Source organism: Hemicordylus capensis, chromosome 3 (genome assembly GCF_027244095.1).
Source record: "Hemicordylus capensis ecotype Gifberg chromosome 3, rHemCap1.1.pri, whole genome shotgun sequence".
Lineage (NCBI taxonomy): Eukaryota > Metazoa > Chordata > Lepidosauria > Squamata > Cordylidae > Hemicordylus > Hemicordylus capensis.
Genome location: NC_069659.1, coordinates 350,275,803 through 350,302,920, shown reverse-complemented (window position 1 = coordinate 350,302,920; position 27,118 = coordinate 350,275,803). Strand labels below are relative to the sequence as shown.

The window sequence follows — 27,118 nt, the reverse complement described above, 5'->3', positions numbered from 1 at the left end:
GGCTGTGGCCAGGAGTGCTTTTTATCAGATTCAGCTGATTCAACAGATGCACCCGTTTCTGGAGCCAAATGACCTTAAAACGGTGATTGATTGATTGATTTCTATACCACCCTTCCAAAAATGGCTCAGGGTGGTTTACACAGAGGAATAATAAATAAATAAATAAATAAATAAATAAATAAATAAATAAATAAATAAGATGGATAAATAAGATAAATAAATAAATAAATAAGATGGATAAATAAGATAAATAAATAAATAAATAAGATGGATAAATAAGATAAATAAATAAATAAATAAGATGGATAAATAAGATAAATAAATAAATAAATAAGATGGATATGTATGGTGGTACATATGCTGGTAACCTCTAGGCTTGGCTACTGTAATGCACTCTGCTTGGGGCTGCCTTTGTACATAGTTCAGAAACTATAATTTGTTCAGAATGCAGCAGCCAGATTAGTCTCTGGGACAACACAAAGGGACCACATAACATCGATTCTAAAAGAACTGCACTGGCTGCCGATATGTTTCCAAACGAAATACAAAGTACTGGTTATTACCTATAAAGCCCTTAACAGCTTACATCCAGGGTACTTAAGAGAATGCCTCCTCTATCGTAAACCCTGTCGCCTATTAAGATCATCTGGAGAGGTCTGGTTATGGTTGCCCCCAACTTGTTTGGTGGCAACTTGGGACTCGGACTTCTCTGTGGCTAACATAGGGCTTTGGAACTCACTCCCTGCTGAAATAAGAGCATCTTTTCTGTTTGTTTCTAGGAGGACCCTGAAGACGTACCTATTTTCCGAGGCCTTCAGCTGATACCAATTTTAAAAAATTTATTGTGTTTGTATCTATTATGATTTTTACCTTTATGAATTTTAAATTTATTTTATTGTTATTTATTTATTGAATTTATATATCACCCAATATCAAAATTTCTAGGTGGTGTGCAGAATTAAAACCTCTCAGAGGCATCTGGTGGACCACTGTGTGAAACAGGATGCTAGGCTAGATAGGCCTTGGGTGTGATTCAGCAGGGCTGTTCTTATATTCTTATACTACTATGTTTTTATCCCTTGATGATTAATTAGTTTTGCATACTTTCTACTATAACATATGATTGGAGGCTGGCACTCCTAGACTAAATGAATATGATGTCAGAACCTTTTTTAAATTTTCTTGTCTTCCATAACTGTAAACAAAAAGCCTTTATAAAAGAACACTCAGACATACCAGAAGGACACAGACAACAAAAAAGAAGGCAGGAGAATGTTGGAGTTGTGGACATTTCAGATTCCTCTGCTAGTGGGTCTCCTGCTTCTTCATTACTTGAAGCAGCTCTGGTCACATAGACACTACCCTCCCGGACCTTTTGAACTTCCTTTCTTTGGAAATATGTGGCGGTTTGCAGCTCAACTTCCTCACAATGCTTTAATGGAGGTAACTTTTTCTAAATAATTAATCACCTTTATAAGATTATTTTTTTGAAGATAATTGTAAACTATTGTTCTCCAATGGTAACAGTGAATCAAAAATACTGATAATGTTGCAATTATTATGTATTCTTTCATGACTATAGTTATACATGCAATTCTCAGTTCAGTAATGTTGTTTTTAATTTTCTCATGATTCCACTTAATATGCAAATAATCCTTTCCTTCAGTGTTATGTCACATACAATGATGATGACTTTGATTATACAATGCAAATTGACTACTGCTGTGTCTAGCTATATTTACTTTGCCCATAAATGTAAATGACATCTATTGACTTCCTGAAATGAATTAAGGGGATTCAGTTGGGACACATATGAATGGAATCAAGACCAGCCCTTTCAGCCCTGATGTTGCCACAGACCTGCTTCTCTGGAAGTAGGCAGGGCACTTGTGAATGAGCACCTGTTTTATCTGGAGCAGGCAGAGGCCACATTCACACGTAACATGAAACTGCAGTTAAACAGGGCAAAGGTTGGAACTCCGTTATGTCTGAATGTGTGAAACCATCGTTTTTAGGCAAAAATGACCCATGGTTTGCCTTCAAAACTCCAATTTAAACTTACAGTTTGTAGTAAGTTTCACTGCTCCATCCTGAGTTTCAGTGGTGGCATTGTTACCTTCAAACACAGATGAAGGTGTGGTGCTTTTGGAACCTTAATAATAGAGAGGGCGACCTAGATCTGCCTAGGAACATAGGGAGTTGCCATGTAATGAGTCAGACCATAGGTCCATCTCGCTCAGTATTGTTTACCCAGACTGGCAACGTCTTCTCCAAGTTTGCAGGCAGGAATCTCTCTTAGCCCTATCTTGGAAAAATCAGGGAAGGAACTTGGGACCTGCTGCTCTTCCCAGAGCAGTTCTATCCCCTGGGGGGAATATCTTACAGTGCTCACATGTGGTTTCCCATTCAAATGCAATCAGGGTGGACCCTGCTTAGCTAAGGGGACAAGTCATGCTTGCTACCACAAGACCAGCTCTCCTCCCAGAACATGGTAGCTCTATGCACATGGTGCTGCTCAAAAACACGACATCCCCCTCCATCCTCATTTCTCCTCCTGATTCTGCCTTGCAACAATGACACCATGGCTTCAAATACAGAGTATTGAAGGAGAGACTGCCCTTTTGGGTTTTGCCAGATTTCTATTGGTTCCAAGGGGAACTGGATGTCCCCTATGAATATAGGAGAGAAAGATGTTGGTGGTAAAAAGTGGGGAGGCAGTCCCACCCACCACCGCACATGTCACACTGTTTAAGGCATACTGGTGGCTGTCTGTGCAGAAAGAATGGTGTGCACCTTCATAAACGGAACTCTAATAAATTACCCAAAAATGTTTTTGAATATATGGATCTGTTATTGTTAGATGTTTGGTGTCATAAACATCAATTGGAAAAAGGTTTCATGTATTTTTCTCATCCTCATCAAACATATTCCAGAACTGATATGTGTATGGTTCTAAATCGATGCTTTCTAATATTCGTGAGATAAAAATTGCACCATTGACTTATGCAGATCACAATCCTGTGATAATAAAATTCCATTACACAGATGTTTGACCGAAGAGATGGAGATTGAATACTTACCTTTTACAACAGGAAAAGACTCTAATGAAATTTAAAGATGAATTGCAATGTTTCTTCCAGAGAAATATAACTACAGATGTATCAATGTACTTGGTATAGGGATGTGCACAAAACCGGTTCGCCCGGTTCAGTTCGGATCCGAACCGGGTCCGAACCAGGAGGGGGTGGTTCGGTTTTGGTTTTGTCCGAACCACCCCCTGGTTCGGTTTGGATCTGAACCAGTTCAGATCTGAACTGGTTAGGATATCAAAAAGTAGCTAGGATGGTAGCTGGCACCAAGGGGTACCTTTCATCCAAACTCCAAAGCAATCAGACACTCGTACGATTTTTAAAGAATTTTTGAATATTATTTTTATTTCTTTCTCATAGGATATAATGGGATTCGAACCAGACCATTATTCCTTATTGTGGAGCACCCATGGGTGCCAACAACCATGCAAACCCTGAAGCAATCAGACACCCCTATGATATTTTATGAATATTTGAAATATTTTTAATTATTTTTCACATAGAGTATAATGGGACCAGAACCAGTCCTTATACCCTATTGTGGAGGACCTAGGGGCACAAAAGCGGGGTGGGTGGTAGAAAGATAGGGGTGCCTACCACCCAAAAAATCCCAAGGCAATTGGACACTCCTCTGATTATTGGTGAATTGTTAAATTATTTTTGAATTCCTCATAGAGAATAATGAGGATTGCAGCAAATGTACAGCTTCACGACGGGGGGAAAGGGGTGTCGTAGAGTGGAGTGTGGTGGGTGGTAGTTCCTAGGGTCGGCAAGGAAGCTACCTGAATTATTTGAAAGGAATTGGGCAAAGGGGTGATTTTTGGTTAATTGTTGAAGTTTATGTGTCTTTAAGGTTTTCCCCCATTAGATATAATGAAGGGTGTATCGCTTCACGTTGGGGGGAAAGGGGTGGCCTAGAGCGGTGTGGGGTTGGTGGTGGGGTTGGTGGTAGCATATTAGAGTGGATTCATGGTGTCTCACTGAAAATCTCATTTGCTATCATAGAATCCACACTCAGAATACCTCAGAAACAAGAGAACCCTGTACCCCATGGGTTAGAAACCCATGGGGGTGGTTGGCACCCTATGTGCACTACACCACCACTCGCTCTGGGCCACCCCAGCACCCCACAAGTGCACTTATGGGGTTGCTGAAAGCTCCATTATAACTTATTATGAGGAAAAACCTTAAAGACGTGTAAACTTCAACAATTAACCAGAAATCAGTCCTCTGCCCAAATCCTTTGAAAAAATTCAGGTAGCTTCCTTGCCCCTACCTGGCACTACCACAAACCCCACACCGCTCTAGGCCACCCCTTTCCCCCCGACGTGAAGCGATACACCCTTCATTATATCTAATGGGGGGAAACCTTAAAGACACATAAACTTCAACAATTAACCAAAAATCACCCCTTTGCCCAATTCCTTTCAAATAATTCAGGTAGCTTCCTTGCCCACCCTAGGAACTACCACCCACCACACTCCACTCTACAACATCCCTTTCCCCCCGACGTGAAGCTATACATTTGCTGCAATCCTCATTATTCTCTATGAGGAATTCAAAAATAATTTAACAATTCACCAATAATCAGAGGAGTGTCCAATTGTCTTGGGATTTTTTGGGTGGTAGGCACCCCTATCTGTCTACCACCCACCCTGCTTTTGTGCCCCTAGGTGCTCCACAATAGGGCATATGGGCTGGTTTGGGTCCCATTATACTCTATGTGAAAAATAATTAAAAATATTTCAAATATTCATAAAATATCATAGGGGTGTCTGATTGCTTCAGGGTTTGCATGGTTGTTGGCACCCATGGGTGCTCTACAATAAGGAATAATGGCCTGGTTCGAGTCCCGTTATATCCTATGAGAAAAAAATAAAAATATTTTTCAAAAATTCATAAAAAATCGTACGAGTGTCTGATTGCTTTGGGGTTTGGGTGACAGGTACCCCTGGGTGCTGGCTACCATCCTACCAATTTTCAGGGGTCCTAACCAGTCCAAACCAGTCTGAACTGGTTCAAAATGAACCACCCCCAGTTTGGTTCAAATCCGAACCGAACCAGGGGTGGTTCAGTTCAGATCCGAACCTCCAAACCTGAACCGGTTCAGATCCGAACTGGTTCAGATCCGAACCGGTTCGCACATCCCTAACTTGGTATGGGATGCAAGTAAAGCTTTTTATTTTTATTTTGGAATTCTCTAAGAAGCAAAAAGTTGTGCAACAACAAAGGGATTTGATATTTACTGAATTAAACCATTTGGAATCAGTGCATAAGACAGACTCTTCAAAAGACATTTGGCATAATATAAGAGAGCTCCATAAACAGATGGATCTTATAGATTGCAGGGATATGTACAAGAACATGATTTTTGTGAAGCAAAGATATTTTGAGAAAGGTAATCAACCTGGCAAACGACTGGCTTACCAACTTAGGAAGGAACAGGAAAATAGAACCATAACCTCAATTTGGAACGGCAAGGAATTTGTCTCAACTACAGATGAAATGGTTGATCAGTTTATTTATTATTACTCTAAATTATACAAAGAGGAGAAGAAAAGTCCAGTAAAAATTAAGCAGTTCTTTGATGGCTTACATCTATCCTTGTTTACAGAAGAACAGAAAGAATAATTAAACCGATTTCTTCGGCAGAAACAGAATCCGCTATAAATCATTTGAAGAATAATACTCCTGGTCCTGATGGCCTACCCTCAATTTATTTCAAATGTTTTAGAGACATATTATCTGTTCCCTTAACTGAATTAATGAATAATACTTAAATCAACAAATTTTACCACAATCTTGGCAAGAAGCATTTATAACTCTTATACACAAGGAAGGAAAAGATCCTACTCATCTTGAATCATATTGGCCCATTTCTCTGCTGAATGTTGACTATAACATTTTAACCTCTATTTTGGCCTTGAGATTAAAAGGCTTTTTATCCGATTCAGTCTGATTCAGATCAGACTGGTTTCATTCAAAAGCGGCTAATGAGAGACACCATGAGATTGGTTTTGAATGCAATTGATAATATAACTATGAAGAAGATAAAAGTAGCAATGATTTTCCTAGATGCAGAAAAAGCTTTTGATAATTTGGATTTGTCCTTTTTGTTCATGGTTCTAGAAAGAATGAATTGCAGTTTTAATTTTCTTTCCTGGATTCGCAGTATTTATCAACGACAAACAGCCAAGATAATAGTGAATGGATCTATTTCCCAAGATTGTGTTATAAATAAAGGAACATGGCAAGGATGTCCTCTCTCTCCATTGCTTTTTATAATTGCACTAGTATTTTTAAGCCCGTTATAATAACGGGCGCTAGCCTTTCCCCCCCCCCTTTATGCGTTCTTCATCTCTCCCCCCCCCACTTTTTTGTGTGTGTTTGTTTGTGTCCCTGGTTTTTTTGTTGTTGTTTTTTACCTGTCTGTCTGTCTGTCTCTCTCTCTCTCTGTTTGTTTCTCACTTTCTCTTTGTCTTTGTTTTCCTCCGCCCTTCCCCCCCCCCTCTGCTCTCCCTTGTCCCTGTGTCTCTCCTTTTTACCTCCTTTTTTTCCACTCTTCCTTCTCCCTTATTTCATTCTTACATACTTATGAGGCTATGTTTTGTGTAATTAATATTCTTTATTTTTCTTGGTTCCCCCCCCACCCTCATAGTATTTCTTTATACACCCTCCCAGCTGTTATTTGTTCCAACCCCCCCACATACACACACATTTAAGGGCTAAAACGGCCCATGAAAATGACCCCCGCGGCTATTGCATCCTTTGCGTCCATAGAGCCAGTTAGGGAAAAGGCTTTAAAGAGAGAGGAGCTCTGCATGCAATCTCCTCTCTCCTTCTCTAAATAGCTAATGTGTTCGAGTGAAGGACGTGGCCCGGGGCTACAGAGATCTGGCATGGGTAAGGAGGTCTCGGCAGCTGGGAGGGCGAGTGGGAGGTTGGCGGCGACAGCCACGGGGGCATTTTCATGGGCCGTTTTGGCCCTCAATCCTCCTATATAATAAAAGGCTTGAGTGGTCTGTCCCTTAATTTTGAAAAACATGGCCCCCTGTGTATGGGCGGCCGTATCTTTTTCAGCAGTTCTGAGCATGTGCTCTGCACATGCTCAGAACTGCCGAAAAAGACACGGGCGCACGGGATCACACTCAAGCCTTTTATTATATAGGATTGGAACCACTGGCAGTGAAAATCCGACAAGAATCATGAATTCATGGTCTTTCAGTGGGAAAACAAGAGCATAAGATAAAATTGTATGCAGACAATGTACTTCTTACTTATCACACAAATTAAAGATTCTCTTAACTTGCTATTAGCGAATATATGCCAATATGGTGAAATATCCGATTATAAAATTAACAGTAATAAAACACAGCTCATTACTTGGAACTTGGATAATACGGAATTAGATTTTCTACACAATATGACTGGGTTTCAGACTACCATTAATCTAATTAAGTATTTGGGAATTAATTTAACGAAGAATAATAAGGACTTGTTCAAAAATAATTACTTAGACTTGGAAACCTATAGTCTCACACTTGGATAGATGGGAAAAGCTAAAGCTCTCTTGGTTAGGAAGAATATCTTCAATAAAAATGAATATACTATCTAGAATAAACTTCCTTTTACAAATGATTCCTATCGAAATTGTGGATAAGACCTGGAACTTATGGCAGAGACATTTAAATCAGTTTATTTGGGAGCACAAGAGACCTAGAATTAGCTTTAAAGTTATGCAGGATTTAAAGGAAAGAGGAGGTCTTGCTACCCCTAATTTAAAGCTTTAATACAGTGCTAGTTGTCTATCATGGATTTTTGATTGGATCAAGGCCCCATATGGATATTTTTCATATAAGGAAGAGTCTGGTCTTTCTAAAGGTTTACACAATTTTCTATGGGTTACCAAAAAGAAGAAAGACTCAGAGATTCAATTACATACTGTTAGAAGTAGTCTTTTACATTGTTGGGATAAATATCAGAACAGAATAAGTCCAGTGGTCTTTCCTTTGATATCAATTTCAAATACTTACTTTCACGAAGAAGTATGACTTGGGAAATTTGGATTATGGGAGAAAAATCTTGTACTTTGCAGAATTTATTAGTTAATAATCTGAAATTGAAACCTATCTGAATGCTCATAAAGGAGTACATCCAAAAACCTCCTTGGTTTCAGTATATTCAAACGGGTTCTATTGTTCAACATGAATTACATCGACAAGGAGGAAAACTTAGGGATCTGACTGATTTTGAAATACTAATCCAAAAAAATCTTGATCATTTGCTTGGTCTATAAGATGCTATTGAAATATGACACTGAAATGGAACAAGTAAAGATGTGCATGATTAGATGGATGCAGAATATTAATGAGACAATTGATTTTCCTGATTGGGAATATCAGTGGAAGAAAGGTATTAAATTTACCCTCAGTAATAGTTTGCGGGAGAATTGGTATAAAATGCTTTTTCGGTGGTATGTCACCCCTATGACTACTCATAAAATTGATAGCAGTTTCCCAAAAGAATGCTGGAAATGTAACTACCACGTAGGGACATTTTATCATATGTGATGGACATGTGACACCGCCTAATCATTCTGGAAACAAATACACTGTAAAATGGAACCAATTTTATGTATAAAATTTCCTTTTTTATCAGAAATCTTTTAAGTTTGACAAAACCTTACTTTCTGGTGAAGTATACTGAACCGTCTTTATATATGATCACGGCAGCTAGGATTCTTTATGCTGCCAGTTGGCGTTCCTCTATAATCCCCTCTTTAGAGGATTGGTTTATTAAATTATGGGATTATGCCTCTGTTTCTAAAGTTTCAGCTTACGTGAATAATTCTTCATCAGAATCCTTTTTATTAACTTGGGAATGCTTCATAAAATATAATGTTCAACAAAGTCATTGTTTGTTTCTGCGATCTGGTTTTGATCTGTGATCTATTATTTCATGACTGAAATTCAGTTGGTAGAAGTTCTCTGTTTTGCTATTCTCTTCTTTTTTCCTTTTTAACTTTTTTCTGATAATTGATTTTTGGCGTAAAACTTTGTATGCTTTGTTTTCAAGAGATGGAATTGTTGTCTTTTTTGTAATAAAAATAAACGTTTTAAATTTAAAAAAAGAAAAGAAGAAAGAATGGTGTGCACAGAACACCACTGCACCATCATGCACACATCCCAAATCGGCAGCTGGGAATAGGAAAGGTTTTACCTGCACAAAAGGAGTGCATCTGCCAAAATTCCCATTGTCGGGATCCTGGGCACATGGAAGGGGCAGACATGGGGTGCCAATGCACCCACAGCAAGGACACTCTTCTAGGAGTGTGCACAAAACTGGATGGCCCAGTTAGGTTCAAATTCGAACCTGGTTCAAACCGGGGTGGGGAGGTTCAGTTTTGGTTTTGCTCAAACCCCCCTTTGGTTTGGTTTGAATTCAAACCAAACTCAAACCGGGTTTGGAGGCTCTCCATAGGCTATAATGGGGATTGAAACCAGCCCATTATAGCCTATGTAGAGCTTCTAGGGGCACAAAAGGGTGGGTGGGTGGTAGGCATCCAGGGGAGCCTACCACCCACCAAACCCCAAGGCAATTGTGTGCTCCTACAATTAATGATGATTTTTTTTAAAAAAAAAAAATCCCCATAGGGAATAATGGGTATTTGGGGCAGCCCTAAACCACGCTTGGGGTGTGGCAGGGCACCCCAAAGTGGGTCTGGGGGAACATCAGGGATGGCCTCAAGCCATCCCAGGCACCCCCAATTCCCTGGGATTTTTAGTTCTTAAGATATGGGTTTTTAAAGGTATTTATTTTCCTTTCATTTTGCAGCCTGGAGAAATATTTTCCCTGAAGGGGCCAATGTGTATTGTGTACTGCTGACCTAATTGCTGACCTCAGGTCAGTCATTAAGCAATTAAGGTTAGCAGTACACAGTTTTCCCTTTCAGGGAAAGTAATAGTGACCCACATCACCTCACCCGCCTCATAGGGGAGATGTTGGCCACTGATGACCAACCTTTCCAGGTGGTCAAGAACTCCGGCTTCCTCTGGATTCTCCAGTACCTTGCACCCGACTACGTGACCCCCTCAAGGACCATGTTCAGCTGGAGCGTGGTCCCCTCCCTGTACCATCAGTGCAGGGAGCTTGTGTCAGCCATTTATTTTCCTTTCATTTTGCAGCCTGCAGAAATACTTGCAGTCTGCAGACTATTACTGCCTGCTCATCACCCACGTGCTTTTTCTTGTGTGGCTGATAGGTGCAGGCAACCCGCCCTGTGCGCGCTCCCTCCCTCCTCATGTCTGCGGGGCCCATGCAACCTCCCATATTATTCTTTTTTTTCCAAATTCAATTTTTATTGATTTTAACAATAGTAATATTGTCATTCATTACAAATACACAAAGGCGGACTTCCCGCACAAATCTCTTTGTGAATCATCAACTATAAAGTTTACCTTTGCTATAATAATAATTCAAAGCATAAATTTAAACCTTTACAAACACAGTTAATCTACCCAACCTGCAGTTTTTTTGCTAAATTTCAAACCCTGCTGTAAAGTCCATAGTAGGAAAATAGTTCTTTAGATACAACAAGAATGGTTTCCAATCTTCTTTAAAACATTCCAAATTTTGGTCTCTTATTAGTGTTGTAAGTTTTGCCATCTCCGCATATTCCAAGATTTTTATCAGCCAGTCTTCTTTTGAAGGCAGTTCATTACTTTTCCATTTCTGTGCATATATAATTCTGGCCGCCGTAGAAACATACATAAAAAATGTTAAATTAGTTGTAGAAATTGCACCTTGTGTTATTCCCAGCAGGAAGGATTCTGGCTTTTTAGGAAATGTCATTTTAAATATTTTCTTTAACTCATTATATATCATATTCCAATAGGCTTTAGTCTTCCCACAGGTCCACCACATATGAAAAAAAGTGCCTTCAGAATGTCCACACTTCCAACATTCGTTTGAAACATTTTTATACATTAATGCCAATTTTTTTGGTGTCAGATACCATCTATACATCATTTTGTAATAATTTCCTTTTAAAGCATAACATGCAGTAAATTTTAAATCAGTTTTCCATAGTTTTTCCCAGGCTGTCATTTCTATATTATGACCCACATCTTGAGCCCACTTTATCATGGTTGTTTTAACCACTTCCTCCAGAAGTAACAATTTATGCATTTTAGAAACTAATTTTTCATCATTTTCACATAATTCCTTCTCAAAGCTCGAAATCTGATCCTCAAATCCAACTTTAAAATCTTTCTTATATCTCTCATTTAACTGATGATACTGAAACCAATCTCTAACCAAATTTTGTATTTCAGTTAAACTTTTTAACTTACAATCCTTTTCCTGACAATGTAACAAATCCCTATAGGTACCCCAATGCATTTGCATATTTACATTTTTACGTGATAAAGCTTCAATCGGGGATACCCATAGCAGAGTTTTAGGTTCCAACCAGTTTTTATTTTTTAGCCACACCCTCATTAAACTCCTCACATAGTGGTTCAAAAAATCTTTATGTATTTTTCTTTTTTCATACCACAGATATGAATGCCATCCAAACCTTCTATCAAATCCTTCCAATTCAAGTATTCTAGGGTTTCTTAATGTTATCCATTCTTTTAGCCACATCAAACAAACAGCATCAAAATTCAACTTTAAATCTGGCAAAGTAAGACCACCTCTTTCCTTTGCATCTGTTAAATTCTTAAAATTAATTCTTAGTCTTTTCCCTTGCCAAACAAAATTAGTTATATCCTTCTGCCATTGCTTAAAACCAACCTCCCATATTATTCAGTGACGCTGATGCTGACCAATGCAAGCTTGCTTGTTGCCCATAGCCGCTCCGCGGCCTTCTCTCTCGCGCGCTTCTGTGTATGCACAAAGACAGCGTGTCACTGACTGTCTACCCGCTGCCGCCATCACCACCACCACCCCGCCATCGCCATTTCCCACAGGGTGTGCTGTTGCCTCTGTGCTGAACCGAACCCCCCAACCACCCCCCAAAATGAATCTGAAGAGCTGGGGCTACTGCCAGGCGCCCCAGGTATGAGTAGGGAAACCTAAAGAGCATGCACTGCTGAGAAGTGGGCTCAGCCCTCCAGCTCCTGCCACCGTGACTCCTGTCTGCATGAGGATTATTGAACACACACAAAAGGGGTGGGGGACGTTTTGCAAAGTTGTCTGCAAAGCAAAGGTCAATTGGGGGTTATTATTAGTTGCAAACCTTTTTCTGCCCATTAGATTAGTGCTCTGCTTACCATGGGTCAAACCAGGATGCCTCACCCACTGTTTTCCCTCCCCCTGCCACCATCTTATGTTTGCCAGGATTGTTTCATGGCACAAAAAGCACTGGCCTCAGGGCTGATACAACGTGGTTTTCTTTGTTTTGTTTGCTTGCAATGTCAAGGCATAAATAATGCTAACAATTGTATTCAATGATAGGGAAGTGTCTAAAAATGATATACTTTCAACCATACACCATACAACCTCTCTATCAGTCTGCGTGTGAACAGGGCATGTTTAAAATGGAGTTTTCTTACTTTTGACATTTGAAATTGATACCTACATGTACTGTAAGTAATAGTATTACTGAAGTGTCAGACATTTGTTGTATTAGCTGGCTGTATAGCAAATGAAAAAAATGAATTATTTACTATGCAAGTAAATAATTTGTGTTTCAATACTTATGTGCATTTTTCAAATTTGTGGCCCCTTCATAACATATGCTACAGGCCCCACACTAGCTTAATCCGGCCCAATGTGGGATGACTGAATTCCTACAGGGTACTGCTGCAGGGCTGCAAATTGAACTTTCAAGACCCTCTCATGGGTCCATTCTCAATCTGACAGTAACTGGGAAGGAGTGTTCAGATTGTGATGTGGGAGGAGGCTCCCATCACCCCACCGCTGCACCTACCATTGATCTCACTATGCAGGTGCCTCACAGTGTGGGGAAGGTTACTTTTTAACTTCAGCACCAGTGGGGATGAGGGGCTTGGTATGCGAGAGTAACCTTGTCCTGCTTTGAGAATAAGGCACAGATGTAGATCCAGGGGGCCTCCAAAGTTACCCTTTGGCATGCTGACCCCCCGCCCTTGTTCTTCCCTATGAGCACTCAATGAATCTATCATCAATGCTCACTCTAGTTGTCCTGGTGGTATCTATTGCCCTGTGGCTGCCCCTTGGTTTGATGCACTCTACTGCACTATCAGGGCCTTTCCAAAGTAGATATGAGACCTTGAGGGCATGTCCCTACACCTGGCCCACTTCCGCTCTGTGCACAGTGGTTGCCTGGCCACATGTCCAGTGCTGCACGAGTGTGCTTGCGACAGACAGCCACTTCCATACACCCACAGATATTTCCAATCACATGACAACAGGGGCTGAAAAAGGCATGCATATAAAGAATAACTTGCCATTACAAAAAAGATTTGTATTAAAAGAAATACATAGATGAAAACAGATCTTCTTTGAAATCAATCAATCAATAATAATAACCAATAATCAATCGAGGCTTGAAAAACTCTCTCCTTCTCAAACACAAAAGAGTAGGAGGCTATTCACACAATGGGAGAAAATTGGGCTAGCCTCCGCTAGCCCGATTTTCTCCCATCGTGAGAACCACCAGGCTCAGCTGTGAGCCTGGTGGTTCTTAAACGGGTCGCCCGCTTAAGTAGCCCTGCCCTTAAACCAGGTTTGCGGAGCGAGTGCTCTGCAAACCTGGTTTTTCTAATCAGTTTTTCTAACTCATGAGTAGACCCCCAACCAGGAGGCTCAAAAGCAGCCTCCCGGCTCAGGGGTCTCTCCAGCATGCCATGCAGCCCCCGATCCCCCACCGGCTCCATAACGGAGCTGGCAGTCGTGTGGGTGGCCGGTTCGGCTGCCTGGAGCAAACTGACTGCTCATGTGTGGGGAAAGTGGACTAAGCCTGCTCTCTCCTCTAACCCTCCCAAGGCGGGTCTCCTTGATCATGAGACCCGCCTCCAGCTCTTATATGCATTTAAAAGTTGCTCTTAACATATCCTGGCTTCTCCTGGCTTCTCGGAAACATTTCTAATTTTTTTTTAGAAAGACTGGCTCTACCTTTCTTTTCTAAAAGTAACTCTTTAGACAACACAGCCCTTAGGCTGGCTGTTTTAAAAATGTGGTCTGCTCACGATTCAAATTTTCTTCTCTCTGTGTGTGTACTTCAGAGCGCCCCACTTAATAATGGAAAGTTGCCACTCAACAGCCCCTCCTAATTCAAATAATGAGTTAATTTATATCATCCAGTCTTTGAAATGTTGTCTCCAAGTGGAGACACAAATATTATTTCGCTAATTCACCTTCTTTCTCTTGGTGAAAGTCAGGCTGGTCCATAAGAAGTAGCCTTGGTACTTGAACAGAAAAACTGGTGCCCAGTTCACACTTCACAGACATCAAAGTGATGCTTTGCAGCTTCCAAGTAGCTATGGAACAAAAAATGGCTCCTCTCGTGTCAAGACAGGATGGCCAAATTGGTCCAGAATTGTGTTTATCCATGACACTAGTGCACTGCACAGTGCACACCTGTGCAAGGAGAGACTGCAGCACCTCAAAAAGAAATTTTAAAAGGTGACCTCACACAGGAAGCTCTCTGGAGTGGAGCCCAGAACAATGACCCACTATGACATGCTGGCTTCCTTCCTAATAGACAGGAAGGATGTCATCCCAGGGGCCACAGCAAGGACTGGTTGCCCAATGCCAGGGAGCAGGCCAAGGGCTAGCCAGATGGCCATCCATACTACCATCCAGGGGATAGGCAGGCCCATTCAGCATGCAGCCACCACAACCACCACGCCTGCAACAATGACCCCTATCTCTGTGAGAACAGAAGCCACTTCCATGGTGGTCTGTCTGGCCATCCCAACTTCTTCTCCTCTGACAGTAGATGTCCTTAGCAGCTCCTAGGTCCCAAGGCAACAGCACACCACTCCTTTCAGGACTGTGTCCTGATAGGCAGGATAAAGACATGCAGGTCTTGCAAGAGCCTACAGCTCAGACAATGAAGGCCTCTGAACAGGTTCCTGAACGCACAGTGCAGGTCTATGAAGAGGTCTCAGATAGTACTGTGAGGGAAGTGGTGAGTGCTATGGAGCCTTCTGACCCAGGAGCTGAAAGGAGGTTTGAGCAGTACACTGCCTACCTTGAATGCATTTCTGGCTCTATATCTAGAATCACCAACCAGCCACCATCCTTCCCCCGCTCAACAACAGCCGGTCTACCAACCTTAGCTGCTGATGCCACAGCCCTACCCGCTTGCAACTGACCGTTACTAAGCCACTCCAGCCTCTCAAGGTGCACCAGGGCAGTTCTTTGCTCTCCTGCAGGAGTACCCACATGCCTGGACACCCCCTGGTCAAACCAAAAGGGCCCTTCAAGGAGAAGATTGCTGGTCTTCTTGTAGCAAGCATGACTTGTCCCCTCAGCTAAGCAGGGTCTGCCCTGGTTGCATATGAATGGGAGACTACAAGTGTGAGCACTGTAAGATATTCCCATTAGGGGATGGAGCCACTCTGGGAAGAGCATCTAGGTTCCAAGTTCCTTCCCCCTGATTTCTCCAAGATAGGGCTGAGAGAGATTCCTGCTTGCACCCTTGGAGAAACTGCTGCCAGTCTGTGTAGATAATACTAAGACAATACTGTGTAGACAATACTTACCTCCTTCATGTAAATGTGCTTTATTTATTTGTACCTAGTCAAAGCAGTAGCTTTAATCATGCTAGGGGGATGCATAATTTCTAATTTTATTTTAGGTGGTAAAAATATTAAAACATTTGAAAACCCCTGAGTTCTCAGTCCTTAACACTATATGCATAAATGATTTTTTTTAAAAAAAGGTGGAAAAAAGTAAAAGATATTTTTTAATAACTAACTGCCACTCTGAATAATACTCATACAAATACACATTCCCCAAACTCTTGTAACATATCCACCAAAAAAGAGTATTGCCAAACCTAGTTTACAGAATGATGAACTCTACAGAATGATGAACTCTCTGTTCAAGTACTGGCCCTGTTTACATGATAGCAAACTGTTAGGGATGTGCAAACCAGTTCTAGTTTGAACCCGTTCGAATTCGGACCAAACCGGGCACTGATTTTGCCCTGCCAGTCCGAGTTCGAACCAAACTGGCCTCAGTTTGAACTGAACAGGTTCGAACCGGTTCGAAGCTCCGAGGGGCTTCTATGGTCCATTTCAGGTCTGTCCTCCATTCTGTGAGACTTATTTTTCTCAATTTGCTGACTTTGCATTGGCTGAGCTATTGATTCTGTGATTGGCCAAAGATGAGTCTGGCTCTCTGGTAGGCTGTGAACTGTGCCAGTGTTTGAGAGCTGGCACCCCGTGGGCTGAGAGGGGGGGAATGAAAAGGTGGGGGCTCTCAAAGGAGGGAGTTTCAAACCTATTTAAACGCAAGTCTCTGTCCTGGAAAATTCTCTCTGGCTGCAGTTGATTGCTGCTTGGCTTTTTTAAAATCCCAACCCCTGTGTTCCTTTTTTTTGCCTTGCCTGCTTGCCTGTCCTCTCCCTTTTACACTTTTTCCTCCCCATCTGTGTTATTTTTCCTCCTGCTTCTCCCTGTGTGTGTCTATCTCAGTCCTTTGGCCAGAGCCTACAACCTGGGGCCCGGACCATCCTTTCCACCCCACCTGCATTGCTGCATCCCTCACTCTCGCTCTATCCCTCCTTTGTTCTATTGCTTTAGATTTTTTTTTAACCTTCTGCCCCATTTGTCTTGTCTGCAACTCCTCCTCCCAAGTTCTTTTGCCAGGGCCCAGGCCCACCTGGTGCCTGGTGGCCCATCCCTCCAACTACCCCCACCCCACCGGCACTGCTGCATCCCTCCCTCTCTCCCTCCCCTCCCCTCCCCTCCCCCTCTTTCTTTATTTCCTCTCTCTGTGTCCCAGTCCCTTCAAACCTCCCAGTGTTTGTGTTGCTTATTTGTTTTTTCTCTTGTGGGCCCCTCCCTGCCCCCTCCCTCTCTCCCCTCTTTTGGTGGCTGTCTGGCTGCCAGCACCCCCTTCCTTCCTCCCCGCCATCCCACACAGTCTTACCACCAGCCAGCCTTTTAATTTATTTTCAAAGTCATTATTTTAAGTTGATTGTTTGGGTGAGTCGCTGGAAAGCGTCTCATTCTGCCCTCCCCCTTGCCCCTGGCTGTACGTGCTGCCTGTGCCGCCCTGTGCTGTGTGCCAGCCTCTACTACCACTGGTCTCTTTTTTGTCCTTGCCTTGACCAGTGTGTGGGGCAGAAGAACTGGAAGAAGAGGGGTGAGTTCTGACTTTGTGTTGTCCCCTCCCCCCCAGTGGGTTTTAAATAGGGCCTCCTTGTTTTGCATTTGGGTGTGGGGAGGGATATTTTCTGTGTTTTCTCTTCCAGGTTGTTGTCTCTCTTTCTTTGCAGGGTGTTTCTTTCTTTTCTTTTTTACAGGTTCCTTCCCTTCCCCATCGTTTAGGTTATTGTTGATTGCTCTGTTTTAATTGCATTGTTTACTGCATTGTTGTGGCTGGAGTGGGTGGGTAGGTTTTTGTGTTAAAGGGGTTTTTAGTTAAATAGGGTTAATTAAAATTATTTTTAAAAATTAAAAATTTTAAAATTTTAAAAAATTAAAATTTATTTTAGGTTCTCCCAATTTTTTAAAAAATTAAGAAAAGGTCTGGCAGGTTTTCCTAAAAGGTTGCCCCCAAAAAAATTTTTTTCTCCAAAAAGGTTCCCACCCACTCCATCTGGTTTTTAAAAAGGTTCCTGCCACCCCAGGTTTCTCTCTCTCTCTCTCTCTTTTAAAGGTTCCTGTTGCCACCCCTTCTGATTTTTTTTTAAACAAAAGGTTTCCCTCCCCCCATTTGGCTATTTTTTCTCCAAAAAGGTTTCCCTCCCCCCAATTGGCTCCCCCCCCATTTTTTTGCCCTTTTGGGGCCTTTTTAGAAATCTCCCACCTCTTTTTACATTCTTGAGAGATGTTTGAGCACCATATTGCAAGCAGGGCTCACAGTAGGTTGCCAGGCAGAGGTGGGAGAGGCTGGGGCTTCTCAGGATGGGGGGCAGAGAAGACACCATGAGGAGCCCCCAGTTCTCCCCATTCAGGAATTCTTTGCCCCAAGTGAGGCATTTGCACAGAGGCTGAACTACCCACAGCCTGCTGCCAGTGCTCAATGAGTCCATAGACCTGTGGCGGGTCCATCGCCAGGTGGTGCACCACTAGTGGTGCTGGAGGCTGGTGGTATGAGGTTTTTTCCTGCTACAATTCCTTCCATGACAGGGGTGAAGGAGGCAAAGGACAGGGAGGATGTGACAGCATGCAGTACAGCCAGATTTTCCCTCCCTCTTGAGGCAGCACATTTCCACTGCAGCGAGAAGTCCAGGCACCTGCTTTGTGAGAGGCAGTGTGACCTCAGGCTTCCATGCCATCTCATCCCAACAGATGTAGAGACTCAGTGAAACTCCACCTTCCTCCTGTTTCAGCACCTGCTGGTGCAGGAGAGAGCCCTTGGTGAACTGGCGAGGAACGAGTCCTTGGGCGTGTGCAACCTCTCTAATGCTGAGTGGAAGCTCATGACTGAGATGGTGTTGAGTCATTCCTGTTTGCCATGAAGAGCTTTTGTACCGACACCACTACTCTGAGTCAGGCCCTGCTCACAGCTCTCAACCTTGAGAAGCTGATGGGCGACCTCCAGATTTCATTGACCATACCAGAGGGGTGTGCTTTGGATGGAAAGCTGAAGACTGGGGTGGCCAACCGGCTTGTTGGTGTGTTGGGTGACAGGGAGGGAGAATGGGCCAACTCTCTGCGGCCAACTCACATTGCCCTTGATGGTCAGGTCACAAAAACAAGCAAGGACATCCTCCTCCCTGTGGGTCTAGGACAACTTTCTGCGGCCAACTCTCTGCGGCCAACTCACTGTGAAACACCTCAACACAGCTAACTCACTGCAGGGACAACTCAATGTGAATCTCCAACAAACACTTCAAAGCAGCTCCCTGCTCTCTCTTTGTCCTCCTAAAAACCCAGAGAGACCAGGAGGGTGGTGCATGTGCACCTCCCCCTGAGCGACCCACACCCAGCAGCAGCAGCAGTGTCGGCAGCCCAGCGGCATCAGCTACCCCTTCCCCATCCCCTTCCTTTTCACAGTCCAGTGGTGTGGCATGCCAGGCAGTGGCGCGAACACAACAGGTACTTCCTCACATGAAATCAGCCCAGTGGTTTCAGCAGGTGTGACTTGGAGCCTTGCCCGGTGTGCGGAAGGCTCAGCCCACCAGGCCCACCAGTGCTGAGCAATGCGTTGCCCAGTACTTGGAGGAGCCTGTGGAGGAAGACCCAGAGATGGACTGTGCACAGTTCTGGGCAAGTCACCGCCAAGACCATCCAGACCTGGCGGTGGTTGCTGTGCGCCTCCTCTCTTGCCCGCCATCCAGTGTCCAGAGCGAGCGGGTGTTTTCACATGCTGGCGACATAGTAACACCTGCTTGGTATCAGTTGGACCATGGTGTGTTTCAGCAGTTGGTTTTCCTCAAGGTAAACCTCCCCACGGCTGTGCTACCCCAAGTTGGAGGTTGAACTGGGTGAGTGATTGGCCTATGGTTGAGCCATAGTGTTGGTTACCTGCCTGGCAGCAGCCTCTGCACATCCCTACCCTCCCCCTTTCCACCTTCTGCTGATTTGAGTGACAGCCGTGCTAACAAAATTGCAGTGTGCCCACCACCACTACTTCTGACTTGGCAACTGATAAACCTCACCCACTGGCATAACCCAGTGCTGAACACAAGCCCCTGGTTCCATCTGACCACAGGATTCAGTGGGTAGGTGGCCTGCTAGGGACACAGAAATGGGGTGGGTGGTTGGCACCCATGAGTAGGGGTGTGCAATTCGGATTTTCGGGTGATTCGGCTCGGACCCGAGCCGAATCACCCCCGTTCTGTTTTGTGCCCGAATCTGGGTCACCCGAATCACCCTTGATTCGGTTCGGATTTGGATTTAGTCCAAATCTGAATCCGAATCGATTCGGGGGGGTAAAAAGGGGCCCAGGGGCAAAATTTTGGGGTGGGGTGGTAGTGTCCAATGGGTAGAGTCTACCACCCCAATTTCAGGGGGATTGGGCAAAGTCCTGATTTTTTGTGAATTTTTAAAATTTTAGTGACTTTGGGGCAGTTCAGGGGCATAGGATGGGATTTGGGCAAAAGGAGTGGGGTGGGGTGGTAGTGCCTAATGGGTGCAGGCTAACACCCCAATTTCAGGGGGATTGGGCAAAGGGCTGATTTTTGGTAAATTTCTGAAAATTTCATGTCTTTGGGGCAGATTGGGGCATATTGGGACAGAAAGTGGGGGCTGGGGCAGAATTGTGGGGTGGGGTGGTATTGCCTAATGGGTGCAGGCTACCACCCCAATTTCAGGGGGTTTGGACAAAGGGCTGATTTTTTGAGAATTTTTGAAATTTTGGTGACTTTGGGGCAGTTTGGGGGCAGAAAGTGGATCTGCCCCAAAAGAGTGGGGTGGGGTGGTAGTGCCTAATGGGTGGAGGCTACCACACCAATTTCAGGGGGATTGGGCAGAGGGCTGATTTTTTGAGAATTTTTGAAGTTTGGGTGTCTTTGGGGCAGATTGGGGGCAGAAAGTGGATCTGCCCCAAAGGAGTGGGGTGGGCTGGTAGATAGTGCCTGATGGCTGGAGGCTACCACCCATCCCCAATTTAAGAGTGATTGGGCAGAGGGGTGAATTATGGTGAATTTATTTGTATGAGGTTTGTCTTCATAAGGTGAAGTGTGCTAAATTGATTACTTCCTGGAGAGCCCTTGGTGGCGCAGTGGTAAAACTGCCGTCCTGTAACCAGAAGGTTACAAGTTCGATCCTGACCAGGGGCTCAAGGTTGACTCAGCCTTCCATCCTTCCGAGGTCGGTAAAATGAGTACCCAGAATGTTGGGGGCAATATGCTAAATCATTGTAAACCGCTTAGAGAGCTCCGGCTATAGAGCGGTATATAAATGTAAGTGCTATTGCTATTGCTATTGCTATTCCTCATATTATTCATAGTAAAGGAAAGTGTGAAAAAGTGAAAGTGGGGTCATGAGAGTTGTTTAATTGAAAAAAATCTCATTTGCTATGATAGAATGAGAATTCACACCTCAGAAAAAACTTCTGAGGTGTGAATTCTCATTCTATCATAGCAAATGAGATTTTTTTCAATTAAACAACTCTCATGACCCCACTTTCACTTTTTCACACTTTCCTTTACTATGAATAATATGAGGAAGTAATCAATTTAGCACACTTCACCTTATGAAGACAAACCTCATACAAATAAATTCACCAAAATTCACCCCCTGCCCAATCACTCTTAAATTGGGGATGGGTGGTAGCCTCCACCAATTAGACACTATCTAGCAGCCCACCCCACTCCTTTGGGGCAGATCCACTTTCTGCCCCCAATCTGCCCCCAAGACACCCAAACTTCAAAAATTCTCAAAAAATCAGCCCTCTGCCCAATCCCCCTGAAATTGGTGTGGTAGCCTCCACCCATTATGCTCTACCACCCCACCCCACTCTTTTGGGGCAGATCCACTTTCTGCCCCCAAACTGCCCCAAAGTCACCAAAACTTCAAAAATTCTCAAAAAATCAACCCTTTGTCCAAACCCCTGAAATTGGGGTGGTAGCCTGCACCCATTAGGCAATACCACCCCACCCCACTATTCTGCCCCAGGCCCCACTTTCTGCCCCAATATGCCCCAATCTGCCCCAAAGACATGAAATTTTCAGAAATTTACCAAAAATCAGCCCTTTGCCCAATCCCCCTGAAATTGGGGTGGTAGCCTGCACCCATTAGGCACTACCACCCCACCCCACTCCTTTTGCCCAGATCCCATGATATGCCCCCGAACTGCCCCAAAGTCACTAAAACTTTAAAAAATCGCCAAAAATCAACCATGAACCGAATCACCTGAATTTTTTGTGCACGAAATTCGGGTGATTTGGCTCGTGCCCGAAAAAATTCGGGGGACATCGGGGGTGATTCGGTTCGGCCCCGAATCACCCGAAATTGTTCATTTCGGGCACAGATCGTTCTGTGCCCGAAATTTTTTGCACATCCCTACCCATGAGTGCCTACCACCCACCAAACCCCAAGGCAATCGGACACTTCTCTGACTATTGGTGATTTTTAAAAAGTGTTTTTTATTACCCCTAGTGAATAATGGGGATTTGAGGCAGTCCCACCCCACCCCTTGGGGTGGGTGCCAGGGCTCCCTAAAGTGGGCCTGGGGACACAGGAGGGCCATCCTCAACTCCCTCAAACCACCCTCAACTTGATAGGATTTATTGCTGATTAATCAGGAATTTTTAAAGAATTATTTTTTGCCTGTGTTGGAAAGAATTGAGGGACCTTTCATCTACTGACCAAGTAGCTGTATTACTCTCTTCACAGTAATTAAGGTCATAGTGAACTATTCTTATGAATGAAAAGGCTCACCAATGTTTTCCAAAGCAGGCAAAAAAATATCTTTAGAAATTCCCGATTAACATTAATTTCTCCTGTTAGTATTGCTCAGTCTCTAATGCAGAACCTGCTTTGTGTTAACTGGAGGTGTCAAACGCAAAAGATCCAACAGATCTACTTCACAATCTATGAGTCTCTACACATGAGCAGTTTGAAGAGCCTACGGTGGGGTTGTAGAGAGAGCAGGCTTGACCCGCTCTCTCTGCAGAAAATCAGGCAGCCCTCCCTGAGTGGCCGGATCAGCCACCCAGATGATTACCAGCTCCATCACAGAGCCAGTTGGGGTGGCTGGATTCGGGTGCCTCCCAGCCCCTGGAAGTTCCATAAGCCATTTATGAAACATCTATTGAGTAAAAATGAGCAAACGGAACAGAAATAGACAGCACAGGAAGCTCAATGTGGTCTCCTCTGGTGCATTTGCAAAATAATTGATAAAATGGTGCAAAATGGCCTAGAGTCAGCTGCACCATAAAACCTTAATTTACCATCATCTCTCCATCCAGAAAAGCCTCTGACACCAAGTACACCTCACAAGCATTTTCTCTCAAAGAAGAGGGAAACATAAGACTCATGGGAAGAAGTTAGATCAGACAAGAGAGTAACAGCACAGGCTCCTCTCCACACTTCCCCTTCCAAATAACCAGCTCTTCATTAGGCTGTGCCACTTGTGATTTTCCAGATAGGCGCTGAGTTCCGAGAGGGTCAAAAGACCCAGTAACCAACTCCAGGTCACCAGTATAGCAAAGAATGAAGGTATTGGGTGTCAGCAATGTCTGGCTCACCTGCCTCTCTGTCACAGAGGGGCTGAGCAGTCAGAAGAGCCCCTGGCTGGGATTGGCTCTGCTGTCCTGATCCTAGACTGCGGTAAGGCAGGCGGTGGGGGTGGGGGCTTCAAAAGAGGGACTATGAGGGAATGAGAAGACTGGAGTCAAGAATCTGAGATGGGGGGAGGGGAAATTGGCAGGGAGGAGAGCTTCACACAGGTATATAAACTTAAAATAATCTAGTTTCTTTGAATATGACATTTCTTTCCTTTGTTTTGACAAAAATGGCAGCTGGGGAAAAAATACGGCAAGATTTACACTCTATGGTTAGGGCCACGACCCATGGTGGTACTTTCTGGATTCCAAGCTGTTAAAGAAGGGCTGATTGGACGTTCTGAAGAATTCTCTGAGCGAATAGAGACCCCTTTTCTTAACGCTGTAATAAAAGGCAAAGGTGAGTTGTTTTAAAAGCTACGTCATTTTAATCATCTTCTCTCCAGAGAAATCATAAAGATGTTTTAACCAAAAGAGAATGAAGGAAAGCACTCTGCATGTTTCAGTCAGTTGGAGATTTCTCCAGGAAAATAGAAATCATCCTCTGGAAATAAAAATTGTGCTCCATTTCCCAGCTATTGTTCATTAGATTTGGAGATGGTCACATCAGCTCTTACAGAGGCCTCCACATAAACTGAAAAGTCAACAAAGGAGACATGAGCATTTTTAATCTTGCACAGGTGTTTATAAAAGGAGAAGTGGTCTTGTGCTGGCAGGCATGAATTGTCCTCTTTGCTAAGCAGGGTCTGCCCTGGTTTGCATTTGAATGGGATACTACATGTGACCACTGCAAGATATTCCCCTTAGGGAATGAGGCTGCTCTGGGAAGAACAGAAGGTTCCAAGTTCCCTCCCTGGCATCTCCAGTTAGGGCTGAGAGAGACTGCTGCCTGTAATCTTGAAGAAGCCACTGCCAGTCTGTGTACACAATACTGAGCTAGAAGGAGCAATAGTCTGACTTGGAAGATGGCAGCTTCCTGTGTTCCTATGTTCCTAGAATACATGGGTTTTGCAAAGGTAGCAACACATGTCATTGCCTAGACTGCAAGGTAGAAGTGGCTATAACATACATAGTGTGAAGGGTGGCAACAGGCATGACGAGGTTGGATATGAGGTAAGAAGCAAAGAGCAGCTGAGTCATTACGAGGATGAGTGTCATCTAACCTCTTCTAACTTTACTTTTTTTGTTTGTGGGACTTGTACTGAACTTGCTAGGAATAGCCCAAACTAATGAGATGGGATGCAGGACAAATGTCACCTGTTATTGAAATCCACATGAATGTAGGCAAACAAAACAAGACTAGACTATATCTACTTGGAAACTAACGAGTGCTTCATCACCAGAAGCAAACTGAGATGGCAGGTTGTCATTGTACTTGTAACCACACCTTCAGAGAGGCTGGGCTGCATGAAGTCCACTCTAGGGCTGAACAAGTCTTTTGCAGGCAGTTATATAAAAGCCCCATGTAGGGGCTGGAGGCTACATCATGTCTGCTTTCATGAGATGGGAAAGGAAGTAATAGGCTCATTCACTCTAACCAGGGTCAGATTAGAACTCTTCCAGGGTAGGAGAGCTGTGCGCTCTCCCGATCTGCTGTCATGTGAACAAAAAAATCAAGGTAGAAGGCTAGGAGAGTGATCATGTGGGAGATAGGAGCTGGGTAGGATGGGCACACCCACCTACGTTCTGTCCCCAACATTTTACCTGGGTTGGATGAAAAGTAGTCCCACCCAGCTCCTGCCTCCCACACGATAACTCTCCCCTCCTTCTTCCTTGATTTTTAAGTGCACATGACTCAGATAAGGAGTACATACCACTTTCTTGCCCTGGTTTGGCACTCCTATGATCATACGGACAAGCTGCATTTTTAAAAAAACTTATTCAAGAATGGGTTGCTCTTTGATGCACTGATGTATTCTAAGCTGACAATGAGGGGTGTGCATGAACGGTATGTTCCGAATGGGTTTGCCTAGAACTGGGGGCAGTCCGGAGTTTCCATCACAGACCGAACAGAGGGTGGTTCAGTCGGTGATCAACCTGAAATAGGCACAGTTCAGGCGAAATGGTTCAGAACAGTAAGCTGGTTGGGGGTGGCAAGAGGTGAAAAAAGCTTACTGTGGCCGGGGCAGCTGCCAGTACCACGGCTTGCCACCACTCACCCTCCCAGCACAACCCAAGCATGCTTGCTTTTCTTTTACTGAGCTGCTGACTCAGCAAATCGTGTGGTGACGCAAATGGCCTCTGTGCATGTGCAGAGGTAACAAAAATGGGCTGCTCTTCAGGAGGTCAAAAGGGGGTTTGGAGGAGCTACTGCTGCCACCACCAATGTCTCCACTGCCGCCCCAGCTGCCTCTGCCATCCTCATTGCCAAGGTACTAGTAAGAACTCTTTCTCTCTTCCCAGGGATTGCCCTTTTACTTATGAAAGGGAATCCTTGCTGGATTCCCCTTTACAAGTATATTCCCCAAACCAGCCTTTGAACCGGTTTGGTGGCCAGACTGGACCCGACCCTGTTCAGCCAGACCCAGTTCTAGACTGGTCTGGCCAAACCGGTTCCATGTATACATGTACTGACAACCAAACATATCATGAATTTTGTGAGCAAAGATGTTTCATTGATTCCTGAATATCTTAGGCATACTATTTGCAAATGGACATACGTGGAAGCAGCAGAGGCATTTTGGGGTAGTTACTCTGCGGAAGCTGGGACTGGGGAGGAAAGGGATGGAGCACCACATAATCGAGGAAGCCCAACAGCTTGTGGAGACTTTTGCAGAGGAAAAAGGTGAGTGAAAAATGACTACTGATACTAGGCTGGCACATGTTTTATAAATGTTGTGAGCTGCCCTGAGCAGTAATGTACTGGAGGGGCAGTGTATAAATGTTTTAAGTAAATAAATAAATAAATGTACCAGTCTTCAGAACTCTTCAAGTACAATCTGTACATTTTGAACAGAATTTGATGCATTACTTCTCTCACTTTGTTGAAAAAAATGTTTTCCTAACTCCATTACTGTGTCCCATTCTCAGTATTAAGAGGAGAGGAAGAATTAATATCAATATTAATTCAATTAACTTTCTTTGCAGGGCAGCCTTTTGATCCTTCATCACCTATCACCAATTCAGTCTCCAAAGTGATAAGAATCTTGGCTTTTGGAAAGCAGTTTCCCAAGGAAACCTTCCAAAAACAGGTGGAAGCCATTGCTTGTATGGTAAAGGTTATATCTACAGTCTCTCATGGGGTGAGTAGACTTTTTTCTTGCCTACTGAGTTCAATCCCCTCCCCCCGCAACATTCACTCTTTATTAGTATTTAGAGTGAGTACTGAAAACTAGTGGTTAGAGTTTGGTTTGGGCATAAAAGCAAGGATACCCTTGTCTAAATTTTCACTCAGCCTGATGAATGGTATATATAGTATCCAGGCAGAGTCCAGGATGTATTCCAGATAAGGATAAGTACCTGTACATACAGTTCAGGTCATAAGTCCTTGAATCAAAAACAAGCAAGCAGCCTGCTCTGTGATGTATGCAGTACAAAGCATAAGTCCTTAAACCATAATAAGTCCTTGATACAGGAAAAGGCAAGTGACATGCACCATGATGACTGATGGTGGATGACAAGTTAAATAGTGGAGAGCACACTACAGCCAAGCCGGGATAAGTAGCTGTTTTGCAAGGCACTTCATCAGGGG

At 43.7% G+C, this 27,118-nt stretch overlaps 1 protein-coding gene across 1 annotated transcript in view; it reads left to right on the top strand.

Annotated features, from left to right (window-relative positions):
* The first annotated feature begins 1,272 nt into the window (after positions 1-1,272).
* The window catches only part of LOC128350628 (cytochrome P450 2J5-like), a 68,635-nt gene continuing 42,789 nt past the window's right edge, over positions 1,273-27,118 (top strand). Inside the window, exons 1-4 of the mRNA XM_053309018.1 lie at positions 1,273-1,443; positions 23,665-23,827; positions 26,063-26,212; positions 26,515-26,669. Coding sequence (XP_053164993.1) covers positions 1,273-1,443; positions 23,665-23,827; positions 26,063-26,212; positions 26,515-26,669 — 639 coding nt within the window. The remainder of the gene's footprint in view (positions 1,444-23,664; positions 23,828-26,062; positions 26,213-26,514; positions 26,670-27,118) is intronic.